This window comes from Crocodylus porosus, unplaced genomic scaffold (assembly GCF_001723895.1).
Source record: "Crocodylus porosus isolate Cpor-Errol unplaced genomic scaffold, CroPor_comp1, whole genome shotgun sequence".
In the NCBI taxonomy this organism is placed as follows: Eukaryota; Metazoa; Chordata; order Crocodylia; family Crocodylidae; genus Crocodylus; species Crocodylus porosus.
The window spans coordinates 29,239,361-29,257,934 of NW_017728886.1; the positions used below are offsets into that span (position 1 = coordinate 29,239,361).

The window sequence follows — 18,574 nt, forward strand, 5'->3', positions numbered from 1 at the left end:
GGTCATTTGACCCCAGTACTCTTTCCTGCCATGGCAGGGGGTCGGACTAGATGATCTACTCAGGTTCCTTCTGACCCTAGAAACTATGAAACTATGAAACTTGTAGTGAGCATGCCACAAATGTCATGGGCAGACTCTGTGTGGCACATGGCAGATAAGAGAGGGGTCATGCAGCACAGTGGCAGATAGTGTAGGGAGAAGAAAACAGAGCAGCAGATCAAATGTGGAGCATATAGAATGGAGGATAAAGCAGAGCAGTATACTGGGTAGCAAAGGGGATTGAAGTAGCACTTGCATAGGCACATGGCTTAATTTGTAGTACACCTGCTAAAAAGGTAGGCTCCCACTGCAGACTATGGAGTTGCTTTCTCCCCAGCCACTGAATAATTACGTATATAGTATTCTTCACCTTGTTTTCTTCTTCCAGGCTGCATACATTTCCCTCTCTTGACTGCCCAAGGAACCAGCTTCAAAAGAAGTGCTGGAGAGAGCCCTGGGCAATCCCTAACTTGTGGTGTGGTAGTTAAGAGTAATGTAAGGGGAAGTCAGAGACACAGAAGTTCAACTTTTCTCTAGAGCCAAGTACAGACATTAAGGTGGGGAGAGGCTAGGGGGAGGCTAAATTGCATTAAAAATGGCCCCCTGATCTAAGGTAAGTAGGAATTGGGGTAGCTAGTGAGGGGAATGGGGTGGGATTAGGGCTCTGCAGGGAATGGGGTCACGAGTGATCCATAGTGGGGAGGCATGATCTCTGGGAGGAGGTGGGGGGCTGTCAGGATCTGTGGGAGCAATCAAGGGTACCCATCATCTGCTGGGGGTGGGAGGGTGGACAGGATCTGCATGAGCAGTGGGGAGGCAAGTGATGCTTACAGGAGCGATGGAGGAGCTTGATCTAGATCCTAAGTTATTATGTATAAAGAGTAAAATCAGTGAATTAAAACCCTAGAAAGCAAACAGTTCTTACCTGCTTGAAAGCTGGTAATCAACATTTCCTTTTTGTGATTTTTTTTTATGTTTTTATAATCTTTATGAGCAACATAGTCCCTGTAAGCTAAAAGGAGTTAGGAAAAATTAAGTAGTTCATTAGATGATACAAAAGAGTGCTGCAAAGAATAACAGAACCTGAATTAAAGGATTCACAAATATTTTTTTTCCAGGTATATATACATAGAAGTAAACTTTCAAATAAAGGAGACAACTGAGGTTTCAAAAACTATGGCAGGTAGACACAAACAGTATAAAAATTCCTGTGATCTCTGTGGGTATCTTTACTATTAATTCATTTAATAAATAATAGTATGGAAGTTGGAAGTTACAAGAGGGTGATGCTCACAGCTAAGAGAGATCCTTCAGTTAGCAATTTTTCAATCAATGACTTAATTAGGCTTATTATCCAAGATGGTTAATGCATTCAATTTTTTTTTGTATCCTACACAATATTGTCAGAGCATGCTCAAATATTACTAATAACAATATCATTTATGTAATCACATCCCTCTATTGTTAAACTAGTCTCCTAAATATAACATTGACAAACACAACTGCACTGAAGAACTTCTTGTCATAAACTGATTAACTGACATTTTTTTCCAAAAGAATATACGTAGCATGAACTATAAGGTACTTTGTCAAATGCAAGAGGTGTAAAAGAGCAAAATGTAAGAAGGTGTGTAGAGTCATATATCTATACATACACAAAATGCTATCTTTAATGTAAAATGCTATCTTTAATGTAAAATACTGTTGAGATATTACCTGACTGTATTTTAACAGCACTTTGTTTCCTTTTCTCCTTTATTTTCTGGTATCTCTTTGAACACAGCCACCCCCTGACACAAGCCTGAATCAAGATAATCCTGCCAATTGTCTCTTTTCGCATTAAATTCAGCTGCTCCACATGATAGTATTTGAGGAACACCTTAAAAAGAGCAAAAACCCCACAATGTAAATTAATCTTCTCTCCCCACTAATGAATTTCAGTCTGTTTAGCATCAGTGGGAATTACGTACTAGGATCAAAAAATGGATTAAATCTTTAGTCGTATTGCTTAAATGATAATTTTTGAAGATGACAAAGCTGAAATATGAATGTAGCTGTTTTTATTTAGTACCACAAGCAGCCAAAACTGTTAATATTATTCCACCCCCAAATCCCAACCACCACTTGTGTTTTCACAGGAAGATACTTTACCATTTTTACAATGTAAAACTTGAGTTTGTGAGTATAGATCACAAACATTTTCCTCTAAAGCAAGTTTCACAAAACTGATTCAAGTCTGAGCAACCTTTTTTCCTCTGTATCTGTATCAGGCCATTTTTTTTTTCAAATTTATTTTATTTTTCAAATTGCTTTTTTCCTAAATGGAAGTTAATGCTATAGAAAAAACAGCTTGGAAAGCTGACAAGCAGAAATACTACAAACAGTAGCCCTAGCTCTCCTATTGGGGTAAATCACACCTGCATCTTCTGAAGTAAATGGAGATGTGCTGGTACAAAGCTACCCAGTGTAGATGAGAGGGGATTCAGGCACATTATTTTTTCACAGGTTCTCTCTCCTCTTCTTTTTGCTCCTTTTGTTGCAGTCTTTGTGTGTCAAATTATGTTCTCAGTTATGCTGTTGTAGATGTGGACTAATTGCATTTAAATAAATGGCGATGAGTGCATTCCCATAGTCCCCACCCACCTTGGACTTCTCCCTTGGACTTGCCCCATAATATGAGAGAGGTTAAGGCAAGAGGGGGGCATCCCCCTGGCTCCCTCTTCCAGTCTCCTTTAGTAGAACCTGTCTCAGGAATGCCCATCCACACCTGAGGATGATCCTTCTTCTACATGCCATTATCACCATGAACATCCACCTCTGGTGTGTTAGATGAGAATCTCTGGGTGTCACAATAGGTGAATAACAAGGTCAGTCATGGAGGGAGTTGCTAACAGAGTTGGGAGGAAGGATACTTTGTTGAGATATGGAGCACCTTTCTGGTACATCAAAGGAAGCTCATTAGAAGGGGAAGGCTGTGGTGGGAGGGTGGATGAGTGATTGATGAACTGTCTCATAGTCAAGTGGCAATATTGAGTCAACAGATATATACCTACCCCATAAACAAAACCTCCCCCTAACCCCACATTAGAATTTGTCTCCAGCCAGCCCTTCTCCACATACTTAGCTGAGTTGTCAGGTCCATTCCTCCCCTTTTGCTGGGAAAAATCTTTTTCTTGTGACAGGTCTCTGAAACCAGATTACATTTTGAACTCTATTGCTCAGTGGAAAATGTTTAGAGGCTTTTTTATTATTATTTGAAGTTTAGGACTCTCATCTGCCACTAGGATATATTAAAGCTTCCTAAAACTGATCTTCCACAACAGACTTTCAAAAAAAATGTATGAACATTCATTGTTTCAAATTCCTTTGTATACAGAGAGTGAAATCCCAGTGCTGTTGAAGTTGACTGGAATATTGCTATTGACTTCAACAGGGCCAGGATTTTAGTCTAGATCTCTAGAGATCTAGCAAAGCAAGCTCTTTGTTAAACAAAAGTGAATCTAGACTAAAGAAATTCCATCAATACCACAGAAACTGAAAAATATTATAAAATCCAATAATGCATGCTAATATGAAAAAAATTACTTTGGTTTTTCCAAGAACCCAGTTGTCAAGGTGGGCTTTTTCCAAGATGGCAGCACAGGTCTCAGGGCTGACTGGAGGATCAGCATTTGTTTTATAACAGATGAGAGAATACCTAAAGATAAATGCATGATTCTTCATTATAGTGATACTGAACAAAAGAAAGATTCAGATGCATATCATTCATCCAACAAATACAAGGTTTAAATGAACTTTGTAAGAATCAAAAAATACTCTATAATAGAACAACCTGCCAAAACCACCATGCATTTAAAGGCAGCATTTAGTAACTTCATTAAAAGTGGATTATTGCAAATTGTGTACTCTGGAGGGCGTTTAGTGCTAGAACATCACTACAGGGCTTTTATAAAGCATGCTGTTTTAGTGAGATCCTCTGCCAATTCTTTGCCTTTACAATTTTTTGCATGTTGTGAATGACAACAAACACTTTGATCCTATTATTTACAATTGTTTTCTGTTTAGCTATATTATTTCAAAATAATGAACTTACTATCTTGTATCCATGCCCTTGCCATGGCTAAGCTTGACTACCGCAATAGTTGGGGCTACTTATGAAGACCACTCAGACTTCAGCTCTTGCAGAACATGACTTAAATCCTTGCAGGGAGTTTTTCACATACATGCTGTAGACACCATGCTGGTTTCTAGTTTTTTCCTGGGTATAATTTAAGGTGTTGTTTTTGATGTATGACGATCTTTGTAGCTTGGGTCATACATATCTGAGAGATTACCTCTCTCACCTCAGGTTTTAATATTTGAAGTTAAGTGCTCTAAGGAAACATTTTCTGGGTACTTTCAGCTAAGGACAGAGCACTCTTACATAAAAATTTCCAAAACATATTTTGCCTTTGCTACAACACAACCTCACATAGGTCTACTGTAAAGACCACCAGGCTGTGTCCAACAAGATAATAATTAGCATGTAGAACTAGGGGGTAAAACCATAAAGTTTTCTGAGTTCAAGAACAGTTACAGAAACACTACTGTGTGGGATATCTGCCACGTTAGGTGTCATCTTTTTTGTTGTCCAGCTCATCTAGACATACAAATCCTGAATTGTACAGTTATAAATGAAGGCAGTTTCCCCATGGTATGTAATAAAAAGGACAAACAGTGCTGATTCCTTTATTACTGCCACTAAATCTGCAGTTTGTTCATTTTACTACTGATTGGATTGGCTGATTTTTAGTCTGATAAACAAACTTTCCCATTCCGCCAGGACTTTAACTACAAGGCTCAAATAAAACTTGACAGATGTTTAACAAAACCCTTGCGCATGGGGCTTGATCCTCCTGTGGTGTGAATCAACATAGCCTTGCTGACTTCAGTGGAGCTTTAGTGACTTGAGGTTGCTTTTTATATTTGCTGTTCCCGGCAATTCCCTTCTTATATTACCATTACCAAAATCTTTAGAAAACAAGCAGCAAAAATCACATCACAGCTTGTTCACTACTTGATACAGTGTTAACTATGCCTCATCAGGCTGTGCTTTCCAGACAAAGTGATGGCCCCATCAGCACTCCTGAAAAATCTATATAACATCCCTTAGCTCTTTTAAGAGTTTTGATCAGAGTGGGTGTTTTCTGCATATTTTATATTTCCCCTCCCCTGTAAATTTATGTTCTGATATAGGCAAATGCCTGACTTCTTTCATTTGTAAAGAGCAATTCAAAATTATTGTTTAATAATTCTCATTTGAGTGGGGCTTTTTACTTTAACATTCTCACATTCACAACAAGGGTGATACTCTTTTCTTAACATATGAATAACACTTATAAACTAAATGTAAAAATGGCAGGAACATGTATTCATAAGTTTACATCTTAATCTTGGATACACTCTAATCAAATCCTAGCTATGAAGTAGCATTGCAATGCCAGAGGCTGAACTAGATTAACACTGAGCAGCTAAAGCAACAGTTATGATTTAGCGAGGCTGTCACCTTTTTACACCAAATTCAAAACATTAAAATCTCTAAGTTTCAAAACCTAATGGAAAGTCTCCAAATTGTGAGCAGAGTGATTTCTGAGTCTGAAGAGAGCTTGAAACAGTTTTTTTTTGGATTGGCAGTTTCCCCCTGTTAATCAAAAAGGAGGCATTTACCCTCACATCAGAACTATTTTGTCTGTCCAGTCCAGATTGTCACCTTCTTCGGCCAGGATTTTCTTTTCACCTTTCTATTTTAAGATAGTGCCAAGCACACTGATGATAACCAGCAAACATCAGATGACAGTCATCATGGAAAAAGGCCCATGTTTCCCATATGTACCGTTTTATGAAGTTAGAAAACAGAATGCGATGAGAATAACCCTGTCTTCGGATTCTTGCTGTCTCCAGAATTCCTGTGTAGCGTAGCTGCACCAGTACTTTCTCTTTGTCGAACTTATGTGCCTGCCGGTCATTATTTGGTTTGATGCAACGGACAAAGTGAGGCTGGCCAACCACCATCTTAGATAACAAATCCATCAGTGAGTACTGTAAGAAAATAAAGGAAATGTTTTTCACTGTGATATTAAAAGCCTGTAAGATGCAAGTGGTGCACTTGCAATTTCATTTCACATCTGTGGAACCACTCACGCACACACACACACACACACACACACACACACACTAAAAGCTCTGTTATCCAGCATCCCCTGGTAATGGGGGATGCTGGATAACAAAATATGCCAATTAATTGAGTGGCCTGAACAGGTGTCCTTGCCTGTTTGGGCTGCCGCTTCTCCTGCTGCGCCCAGGGTGTTGCTGCTGTGGGACAGGGAGATGGGCCCCGCACAACCTGTCATGCCCCCAGGCCAGCGCAGGCTGCTTTGCCCTGGGCTGTGGTGGCTCGGTGAAACCAGAAGTGCTATGGTGGGCACTTCTGGTTTCTCTTTGCCTTACAAGCTGGCATGCCAGTTAATAGAGTATGCTGGCTTGTAACGTGCCAGTTAATGGAACTTTTACTCTCTCTCTCGCTCTCTCTCTCTCTCTATATATATATATACAGGGTTCCCTCACTTCATGCGGGTTATGTACGTGTGAATTTGCTCTTATGCAATGGTCCTTGTTATATACCAAAGATTCCTTATATGTGAGGTAAATTCACTCTTATGCGATTGGTGTGGTGGAAGCCCACAGTCAGCTGCTTTGTGTGGTGCTTTGTGGGAGTGATGCGCACCAAAATATAGCCTCCTGTGTGGATCTGTGCTCCTTGCTTATTGTCTGCAACACGCATTTCTGTAGTTGCCATCCTCATTATGATAGTGCCCTCTGCTTGCATGTACTGTCTGCTGTTAGTGAGTACCAAAATTGTCTTGTAAAAGTGGTAGAAATGGGTCTGGGGGTCAGTATTGTCAAGGTCTTGTAATGCATCCTTATTTGTTACATTGTAAAGTGGGTTCCCCTTTATGTGAATTTGAGTTATGCACCATTTTCCAGGAACGCATGTACACCATAAAGCAAGGAAAACCTGTATGAATCCATTTGAATTTTGCTAATGTGGTCATTTAATGGTACACAAAGCAACTGGCTTAGGAGAAGTTCTAGTCACAGAGATATCTTTAAGGGAGCAGGATTCAATACTTGAAATAAATAGATATGGATATGAAGCATATAAGAATATCAAATCCCTACAGAGAATATTCTCAGAAACTACTGTATGGCTAAATAATTGAGCACAAACTTTCATTTAGTCCTCAATCACTGTTTAAAATGCTTTTTTTTTGCAAGGTTTAATGTTAATGACCTGTTGCACTGCTGTAGTTGCTGGTCAATTGCATCAGCCATGCTATGTTCTCTCATATTAAGTTGTGGGAAAACATAGTTCATCTAGGAAAACACCTGAACATAGCTGCAAAAGCAGAAAGGTTTTTAATAAAAAATAGATTTAAAAAATAGTATTTTAATTGTCTTGTTCTAAAAAATGCACATAGACCATGTGGTGATGTAATCCTGAAACCGTGAAGTAAGTGGAGTGAACCATATATCAAATAGTTACATCTTATCAGGTAATTACAGTTCAACTTTTTATGCCCTCGTATTTACCATATTTACTTGCAAGAATGGCCTTCTTTATAATGGCCATTCAATAATCAGATTCTATAAATGGAAAATTTATAAATGCATTATAATTTTCCAGGCCTAGAAGTAATTATTGGAGGTTTGCCTTTAATTCCCTCCTTTCCTACTGCTACAGCAGGGAAAATAAATTTGGGGGGGTCAGGTAGCCCTCTGCTCCCTACATCCCCAATATTTTTCCCTTAGCAGCCCTTTCCAACTCCTTACTGTCTCCTTACTGTCAGAGACTGCTCTCCCTGAGCACATGGAAGTAAAGTGCAAAGCTGAAAAAAATAACCTTGAAATTAAACATGGCTGTAGCAATTTGAATATAGTACTTACACACTTAGTTTATCCAGAATTGTTGCATGTTACCTTTTTCTGAAACTACTGCAAATTTTAGCACAGGTACTCCATAAACATACTTTTAAGCAGTACTTTAGTACGTACTTCTTTAGTCCAAAGGCAAAGGCTTGTGATTTACCACACAGTTCACTGGGCTGACCCCACAATTTAACACTGCTTAGTATTTCTGTGTATAGGAGACCCTCACCATTCATGGGGGATCCATTCCAGAGATCCTGTGAATGGCCAAATCCATGAATATGTTGGGAGCCAGCAGTGGTGCTGTTGGTGGTGGGGGAGGGAAGAATGAAAAGGAGCGGGCTGGATGGACCTGCTGAAGGGTATCTTGAGGAAAAACTTTCCCGGGAACAGGGCAGCAGATCAATTGATCTACAAGCTTGGATGAGCTCATGATCCACAATGAATGTTAATTGTCGCCGCGCTCCTTCAATTACTGTGGTGGCAAGTCAGTTAATTAATGTAAACTATAAGGAGAGTGCGTGAAAGCTGCTGAGAGTGTGTGGGGGGAGTGTGCAGGGGGAGAGCCTGCGCAGGGAGAGAGCGTGGGTTTGAATATTTGCACTGTGAATATCTGAAACCACGAATGGAAAGTCCGTGAATGGCAAGGGTTTCCTGTACTCCAGATACCTCGACTAAGGATCCAAATGTTAATTAGCTGCCACTCATGATCGGAACCAGGTGTTTTTGTCAGAAGTCCTGGGATGCTCCAAAAGTTTATATGCAGATTAGGCACAGGACAACCAAGTCTGGCTTCACCTCATGGAGGGGCAGGGCCACACCAATCATATCGGCCAACTGAGAGAAGGGGTGACAGAGGGATTGTGGGTGAATTGTATGCCAAGTTGTGGCTCACCATGACTTTAAAGAGTTGGTCGTGAGGGGGACTGCACTTAATGGGCACTACTGTATGTTTTATTCAGATGGGCTACACTAACCTATTCTTGTGGTATGTTTCCAGTAACTTGTCTGCCCAAGTTCTAAAAACATTTAATCAACTTTACAGTTGGTTTTCACTACTGAGCACATTTTGCTTTTGGTAACAGCTTAATGATAGACAACGTATTTAGTGAGATTTCCTTGTAAGCAATTATAAGACCCCATGCCAAATTGCTGGGGGGGAGAGGGGAACCTCATCTTGTATTTAAGTAAATATGGTAATATTTATATAGAAGACTCTTCATCTCTGTTCCTGGAGCTATTGGGGAACCCCAGGCATTCCAAAGTCAGGAATGATGGGATAGCTCAATGGCATCAAGATAGTAAAAGCTACCTTTCTTTGGTAGGAGGAGGGAGAAGAATTAAGGTAACAAATCACCTCAAAATGAGGTTCTGGCAAGCTAGATCAGAGCAGAGCCAGTTGGTGAAACAGTAGTTGCCTTCTCCGCAAGAAACCTCTAGGTCAGATGTGGAAAAACACCACTTCACCTTTACATTTCACAGCTTACCCTAGTCAGCCTACACCTCAGACTGCCATAAGGAGCTGAAAATTAGTAACAAGGCTGAATCTGGCCCCACAGTCTCCTTGTTACTGAATCGCTCCATTTCAAGATCCTATTAAAACACAGATGAAGAGGCTAATATCTTAAGAGTCAAAGGAAAGTGGCAGCATGGCGGGGGTGAGGGGGAGGCGGGGCGGGGTGTAACACATCACAGTAGTGAGCTAGATGCACATAGCCAGTGTGGGGTGTCAAAAAACCATATGTTCCCAATTAAGTTGTACAATTGCATTCTGGATGGATGTTGCACTGTGTAGTATAGTGTTAAAATGAGCTCTGTCAACAGCTTGCAGTGAAACACTATCAAGATAAGTCATTTTGCCACTGAGGTCTGTATATGCATTTCTCAACAATTTGTGGACTTCTTCAGCTAAGTCATGGTAACAGGATTTGGTTTGAGTCCTTTGTTATCTGTAATGGAGTTTCCACCATACACAAAAGGGGTCAAGATTTAATAAGCCCTAATGCCAGCTTCTGGAACTATATTTGCTCTTCGCTCATTGAATCACAGAAATCAGTGGTAGAAAAACTTGGTTCACTCTTTTTCTCCATTCACACTATAAACAAAATAACATTCAAATACAGGCTAATACAGGCATTGCCAACCTGTGGCACATGTGCCGTAAGTAGCCCAGGCAGCCACTGGGTGTGGCACATAGCAGACTGGGGACGGGACAGGCAGATACAGCGGGAAGCAAAAAGCAGAGCAGAAGATCAGGCAGGGGAAGAAGATAGAAGTGGCACTTGGGGAGGGTGCAAAGCTAATTTCTGGCATGCCCGCAATAAAAGGTTGGCCGCAACTGGACTAGCACATCACTCAGTTATTTCCTTGATAGTAAAGTACTACATTCAGTCTGCTAAACATTGAGACTGCTCCTTACTTTTTTCTGTCTTGAATGTTACCCCAACAGGCCCTAACATTATCTGAGGAAGAAATAAACCAACAGGAGCCTGGAATTCAGGCTGAAACCCCAAATTAACAATCTCCAGGTGCAATGCTGGAGTAATTAATGTAAAAGGCAGGAAATTACATGAGACATTTAATGCTCAGTTGCCTAATTAACTGTGCAGTAAACATCTCAGCATCTACACATGCACCCCCATTAGGGCATACAAAACTAATAAACTCCACAGCAGGGTAGTACTTGTAAATCTAAGTACTACCCTGCTGTGGAGTTTCGCATGCAGCAGTGCACATGTAGATGTAGACCCAGCTGGGTAGGGTATGAGTGTGCTTCACTACTGGGGCTGCTCGTTGACTAGCCTCACACGGAAATGCCTCATGCCCCAGCCAACCCCTCTGCAGAACTCTGAACCTGGTCAGAGCAGTCCTAGGCTGGCAGGCTGAGCTCTGGGATTCCCTGCCAGGTGGGGCTTCTCCAACCCAGCTCAATGTGCTGCAGTCCAGGCACACGTGTAAACCGCATGCCCAGGAACTTCCTCGGAGCAATAAGATCTGCAATTTATTGCTGTGCACTAATGGCATGTGTAGGCTGTGAAGGAATCATCCTCAGTCTGCCTCTCCTGGGTAAGGGGACAGACCAACCCTCTCTGTCTCCTCTTCACACTGCCAGGTTGCTTTGGCAACTGAGCCTGGTCACCTAAGGGGAGCTGGGATGTAGAGATCCTTTGTCTTAGTTTCCCCACCAGGATACCTGTGAGAACAACCTGTATGACCCTGGTCCCTCTCCCTGGGGATGCTGACGACTTTTAAAAGGATTGGTTTGCATCACATAACGCTTGTTTTGAATTGGAACCAGGTGATGAGGTCAGAAAAGTTATTTAAAGGTCAGGTCACCTGGTCTCAGGGACACTCCCTCCTTGACCAGGCATCTTGCAACACAGACAAATAGCATACCTCAGGCAGCTGCCTGAAGTTGATATGTAAGTAGAAACTTGGAATCTAGCCAGAAATTAGGATTTACGTGTAGGAAGTTGCATATTAAAAGAGCCACTGAGCTCATATTTGCAAGACTCAATTGATTGGAAATTGCTCACGGTGTTTTTCTCTTAACGTCCCTTGTGATACCCCCTTCCCTATTCTCTCTCTCTGATAATTAAAAGGATATTTGGCTCAGTGAGTCTAGCTGTGAATATATGAGGGAAGAGGGGTCAGAGATGCTCTTTTGCTCCCGGAAGAGCTTGGCTGCTTATTAACTACCTCAGACAAACGTACGATTACCCTGGGAGGCTACAAGCTATAAGAAGCACTCAGAAATATTACCTGTGGGCTAAGTACCCCCAAGTTCAGCAGGGTCTGTGTACCCCAGCCGCACAGGGCCCTAACGGAGACCAGAGCCCGGGTGGTGGCAACAATTACCCCAGGAATTACAGGCCAATCAGCTTGACCTCAATCCCCGGTAAGATTCTGAAGAAAGTTATCAAGGAGACCCTTCTGGATAAGCTGGCTGATGGTAACATCCTGAGGGATAGCCAGTACAGGTTTGTCACGGGTAGGTCTTGTCTGACCTACCTCATCTCCTTCTATGACCAGGTGACATATCACCTGGACAAGGGAGAAGAGATTGACGTTATCTATCTGGACTTTAAAAAAGACTTTGATCTGGTGTCCCATGATCTCCTCATGGAAAAATTGTCCAACTGTGGCTTTGGCTACACCACAGTCCGATGGCTGGGAAATTGGCTCTGAGGTCAGACCCAGAGAGTAGTAGTCAATGGAAGTGAATCATTATGACACTCCATGACCAGTGGTGTCCCCCAAGGCTCTGTCCTTGGACCAGTTCTCTTTAACATCTTTATCAATGATGTGGACATTGGAGTCAGAAGCACACTGGCCAAGTTTGCCGATGACACTAAACTTTGGGGCACAGTGTCCACACGTGAGGATAGGCTAGCGATCCAGGATGACTTAGATAATCTTAGTAAGTGGGTGGACACAAACCTGATGACGTTCAATACCGAAAAATACAAGGTACTCCCACCTCAGGAAAAAAACCCTGCAGCATGCTTATAGGCTCGGCAGTGCTACACTCACAAGCACCATAGCTGAAAAAGACTTGGGGGTCACGATTGACCACAAGATGAACAAGAGCCACCAATGTGATGTTGCAGCTGGTAAAGCAAACAAAACCCTGGCTTGTATCCATAGATAGTTCTCAAGTAAATCTCAGGTTGTCATCCTCCTGCTGTACTCAGCCTTAATGAGGCTGCAGCTGGAGTACTGCATCCAATTCTGAGCTCCGCAATTCAAGAAGGGTGTCGAGAAGCTTGAGAGAGTCCAGAGGAGAGCCATGCACATGATCAGAGGGCAAGAGAATAGGCTTTATGAAGAGAGGCTGAGACTCATGGGACTCTTCAGCCTGGAAAAGCGCAGGCTCAGGGGGGACTTGGTGCTGCCTATAAGTATGTAAGGAGTGTGTACCAGGATCTGGGGGAATGTCTGTTCACCAGAGCGCCCCAAGGGATAACAAGGATCAACGGTCATAAACTCCTCCATGACTGTTTTAGGCTGGACATAAGGAAAAACTTTTTTACTGTCTGAGCCCCCAAGGCCTGGAATAGATTCCCTCCAGAAGTGGTGCAGGCACCTACTCTGGACTCATTCAAGAAACATTTTGATGCTTATCTTGCTGGGATCCTCTGACCCTAGCTGACTTGCAGCCCTAATGTCTATGAAATCTACGAAATAATTATTTTCTCTTGTATTATTTACTGTATTCACCCCTCTTCAGTTCTGAAACATGCTTTACAAGAACACTATGCAAAGTTTGATTATTGCCTTCTATGATAATATAGCTTGCTATTCTACCTGTTTTAGGTACTTACACGGTTCTCATCTGCATAGTATGTGTTCATCTTACATTCTTTGATGTATTTATTCTCCCAATCTCCCTGTGAGGTAGGGCAGTACTATCATCTCCAGAGGAAATCAAGGTACAGAGAGAGTGACTTGCCTGAAGTCATACCAGAATTCTGTGGAACAGTCTGGAATTGAGTCTGGGTATCCTTTCTCTCGCTATTAGGGTTGATATTTTTTTCCTGATGCTGCACTTGGGACTTGGTAGCAAATGATGATTATTAGCACATTTTCATGTTTTTGCAAAAATTATTATGATTTCATAACTCAGCTTGAGTATACTTTAATGGAGGTTGTCTTGCTGCTATTTTCTACTGAGGGGTTTGATACTGGGAAACTAGAGGGAACTTTCAGGGGAGGGAAGGGGACTGTGGACCAGTTCAGCAGTGTCTACCACTGTGATTCTGCTTGAGTCTCTGTTGACAATTAAAATTGCCCTTTTCCTGTTTAAAACCTAAAAGAGATGCAGTACAATTAGCGCCTGCTCTCCTCCCTGCTTTATCTCCTTTAAGGACAGAGTGGTAGGGGGAAGTGTCATTTACTCCTTGCTGCATCAAAACAAGAGATCAATTCCATTCTATTGAGTGAACATGAACTGTCACATCTGCCTAATCCAGGCATCTACACCACACTTCACAAGGCTGTCTATTAAGTTAACAAATTGTGAAAGAATCTCTTTTGTTTGTCTGATTTGTTGTAATCACAGTCATAATTACAAGTACCTGGAAAGGAGGCCGGTACATTTTAAAAACTGAGAAAGTATGCATTACTTTTACTCTAGCATAAGGTAAGGACAGATCCAAAATCTTACTCTAAAGTAAGAAGCGACAGTCTGTGTTTTCATATTGGTTGTCTCTCTCGGATGATGTGTTGTATCTTCAGTTTCATTCTGTAAACATGAAAAAAGAAAAAGACACTTCTTATTCTTATGGCCTGTAGCGTATTTTGCATCAAAACAAAGTACTCCTTAAAAGACTATCATTTATAAAGGATGTATGCCAAACTACAAGGGCTATAGAATAATCACTCATAAAGACAGAAGTTGTTGTGCCAGTATATTACATTTCATACAATCTGTATATGCACGCACACACACACGACGCAGCTTAAGAACTGAATGTCTAGATAAAAACTCAGAAATACTGTGATAAGAGGAAAATTTTTTATCCCCCTTATATTAAGGACTGCTGAAGCTCTGTACATAATTTTAACACACTTTTATTTTGCTTCTCTGTGGAGCACGATTATACCACAAACAAATATTTAAATATTTTCTATTTGACTAAACAATACAGCTAGGAAATGTTTTTCTGAAGTAGCTATAAACTATAGTCAGAAAGAAGGGAAAATGTAGGTTTTTACCTCACGGAAGGAATACGAATTGCACAACACAAAGAAATCCAGCTAAGCAGAAAAGAAAATAGGAGAGGGAAAAAAAAACCAAGGAAGGGGTTACTTGCTTACTGTTAGTAGTGATAATATTGCCATTGTCTACTTTAAATAAGAGTTCAATATGCTTCAGTGAAACTAGGTTTCTTACCTTTGTATGGCTGATTGATTTCTGGGGAGTCCACATTTGGTAATTTATTGCACTTTTGCTTTTAGTATGCGCCAGGTTACCTAAGGAGAGATGACAGGAAAACAACCTACCAAAACGTTTACATCTCAGCTAAATGAAGAACCACATTGTGCAGGCTCCTGAGGTCATATCTCTGTAGATTTCTGGCTTCTCCTTGTGTTCTTATTATTCCTTCCCAAGGGTAAAAGGGAAAACTTTGGAAAAGCCACATGAGGATGAAACAGGGCTCTGCCATGACTCACTAAAACAGGCAGCCTCTTCAAACATGAATACCCTGATGCTCATTTACACTGAAGTCCCCTTATACTGCCCTGACAAGTAAATATGGCTTCAAACGTGACTTAAAAAAGGGAAATCAGTTTTGTAGTTCCACTTCTAGAGTCCTTAAAATCAAGAAATGTCTCTATTGTTAGGATGCCCAGGATTAGCTGAATTGAGGCAGTTTAAGCAGAACAGGGTTTTTTAAAGAAATACTGAAAATACCTTATGAATGCCTTAACAATCCACTTTGGGCTTAATTAATTCTAACCATTTTAACAAACTGACATTGCTTTAGCTACCCACATACAATTTGGGGCATCTCAACATTGTACAAATTGTCTTCAGCTTCTACAGGGATGGGTGGATAAAATGTAGACAGACACATTGTAGCACATTACTGGTTGTATGTTAAGGGATCATGGTTATTGTGATAACACCAAATACCAAACTCCCCTTTGCTTCATCAGAATGCTAATAGGGCTAAGTAGAGACAGTCAAAAAGCCTGAGACTGAATCGATTCAATCTTCGCAGGTTAGCCAAAGCTGCATAGACTGAATCAATAAGCAAAAGAACAGACATTCAATTTTGATTCCAGAAATGCAGCTACATACCTGCAGTGGCCCAGGCAAGAAACCAAGAGGTGACAGAGCAAATCAACCTGCTCCACTGGAGCAGACAACTTGGGCCAAGGCTAGCTTGCCCACTCACCCTGTAAGGGGAGGTTTGCTGGGGAGGTGCAAAGCATCCTGGGATGCTGGGAGATTGTGAGTTAACTTGAAACTGGAGGGGATCTAGGACATAAGTTCAATAAATTGATTTAACCTAAACCAGTTAAGTCTGATACTACATCCATCCAGCTTTCTCTTAAACCAGTTTCAGACATTTTGAAAGTGGTATATGTGCACTGAAGTTCTGTTGTGTTACAGACTTGAAATGTTTTTTTTTTTTATCACTTATACCCTTTTATGTGTAATTTCTGTCCCTAGCCTAGATGCTTTTGACCTTGTTTTAAAAGTTCCCATGCACAGTCCACATTTTAACAATTCTTGTGCTCTGCATAAAGTCAAGGAGACAAAAACATTCAGAAATAACCTTGCCATGGTTTATTTCACACTTTTGCTTAAGAGTGTTTCAGTCACTGGCTTCTTCCCTAGAAGTGCAATGTGTGTTGGTTCCACAGAAATTGCACCTTTGTATGACAAAAAATTCCAGTACCTGGATAAAATGCATGTAGGAATGGCATTGTTTCACAATGAACTCTGAACTTCCCTGCTTCTCCTGACTTAAAATAGACTTAATCTTAATTCCCTATGCAGCTAAACCTCCATCTGTAATCAAGAGGACTTTTGTCTAAGGAAAGACTTTAGATTACTGTATGGTTACAGTAATATTTTAGAGTAATATCTAATAATGTCTCCAACTTTAACTTTCTTTTTATAATACCAATTTATCTCCCAAGTAATTGTCTATGTAACTACAGTAGAAAAATACCTATTTTCTGTCACAGATGTCTACTACATTATAGCCCATATAATAAAGAAAATAATGGATCTCATTTAGACGTGGCAGCATGTACACAGAATTACATATATAGAATACTGCAACAATGTTTAGCTCCATAGCAGAACAGAATAAATTATATTGAGCTTTCAGGTTCTTATTTATGGAAAACTTATGGAAACTAGATATGCAAGATACAAAGGATGTGGTTTAATTAGGAAGTTTATTTGAATTATCTGGGAATTACCCGGCAAGAGCTTGTGCAGGGCTGGTCATTGTTGTTCCTTTGTTTCTACCTGTTTGACAGGGAGGAGGGAAGGAGCTCCTATCAATTTCCTGTCCCTTCTAGACCTGATCCCAGACTACTACTAAGACTGTACCACCTTCTCTCATTAAGAAGCTAGAGGGATTAAGGTGTCTCTTCACTAATTCAAGAAGCATGGGGAACAAGCAGGAGGAGCTTGCTCTCCTGCTTGCAAGTAGTAAAATCAACCTGGTTGGCCTAGTGGAGACATGGTGGGATGAAACTTTTGACTGGGCAATAGACATAGAGGGCTATAGGTTGTTTAGAAGAGATAGGAAGGGGGAAAAAGGTGTGGGGGGGTTGCACTCTATGTTAGGGAATAGTATACAAGTTCTACCTTCCAAATGGGACCAGAGGAAGGCTTAACTGAGACCCTGTGGGTCAAACTTCAAGGAGGTGGGGGGAGAGGGATCTGGTGGTAGGGGTTTACTATAGGCCACCACATCAGGAGGAAGAGCTGGATCTGGAATTCTCCAGGCAGCTGGGGGAGGCTGTGCATGCAAAGGATGCTGTGGTCATGGGTGATATGAATTACCCTGACATCAATTGGGAGAAGCAGTCGCCCAGGTCTAGCCACTCACGAACGTTCCTGACATGTGTACAGGACCTATACCTCATGCAGGAGGTACTTGTCCGTACTAGGGAAAACGCCATACTGGATCTGGTGTTAGCCTCTGGGGAAGACCTGGTGGGGGAGGTGGTAGTACAAGGGAGGCTAGGGGACAGTGATCATGAAATGATCCAGTTTGCTATTCAGAGAAAGGTGGGGAGGGTAACTAGCACAGCGCAAATGCCTGACTTTAGGAAAGCCAACTTCAATGTGCTCAGGGCAGTAGTCAGGGAGGCACTCGGAGCCCAGGGGGTAGCTAGTATGGGGGTCCAGGAAAGGTGGTCCTTCCTCAAGGAGGATATCCTTGGGCGCAGCAGGGTGCAATTCCACTGCACAAGAAGGCAGGAAAAGGGTCCGAGAAACCTTCATGGCTGAGCGCGGATATCCAGGCTTGCCTGAGGCAAAGAAAAAAGCGTACTGGCAGTGGAAGCAGGGGACAGGGACAAAGGAGGTGTACACCTCCCTGACCCGAGCTTGTAGGGATTTGGTAAGGGAGGCTAACGCAGCACTGGAGCTTAGATTAGCATCTGGGATTAAGGATAACAAAAAGTCCATCTTCAAGTGTATAGGTAGCAAGAAGAAGTCTCGGGGTAACATTGGACCCCTACGAGGAAGGGTAGGGCAGTTGGTGATGGACACGCAAGAGAAGGCAGAACTCTTCAACAAGTTCTTTGCCTCCGTGTTCCTGTCTGCTGACAATGGGGTACTCATGGGTGATAGCGTAGAGAGGCTCAGGAAGGATGTGAGTCCCCCGACTGTTGGTTCAGACCTAGTTAAGGATTACCTGCAGGGCTTAGATGTATCCAAGTTGGTTGGCCCGGATGACCTTCATCTGCAGGTGCTGAGGGAATTGGCTGGTGTCATTGTGGAGCCATTGGCACGGCTGTTTGAGGACTCCTAGTGCTCGGGCCAAGTCCCTGAGGACTGGAAAAGGGCCAATAGGGTCCCTATTTTCAAGAA

The 18,574-nt window shown here is 41.7% G+C and overlaps 1 protein-coding gene across 2 annotated transcripts in view; it reads right to left on the reverse strand.

Moving 5' to 3' along the window:
• Positions 1-18,574, reverse strand: part of MYO3A (myosin IIIA) — a 192,204-nt gene that overhangs the window by 33,313 nt on the left and 140,317 nt on the right. Inside the window, exons 22-27 of one of the 2 annotated variants that reach the window (XM_019531832.1) lie at positions 14,900-14,979; positions 14,722-14,763; positions 14,171-14,248; positions 5,912-6,117; positions 3,625-3,736; positions 1,756-1,918 (exon numbers count right to left, since the gene is read on the reverse strand). In XM_019531832.1, coding sequence (XP_019387377.1) covers positions 1,756-1,918; positions 3,625-3,736; positions 5,912-6,117; positions 14,171-14,248; positions 14,722-14,763; positions 14,900-14,979 — 681 coding nt within the window. The remainder of the gene's footprint in view (positions 1-1,755; positions 1,919-3,624; positions 3,737-5,911; positions 6,118-14,170; positions 14,249-14,721; positions 14,764-14,899; positions 14,980-18,574) is intronic. The other variant, XM_019531841.1, reaches the window with a different exon arrangement.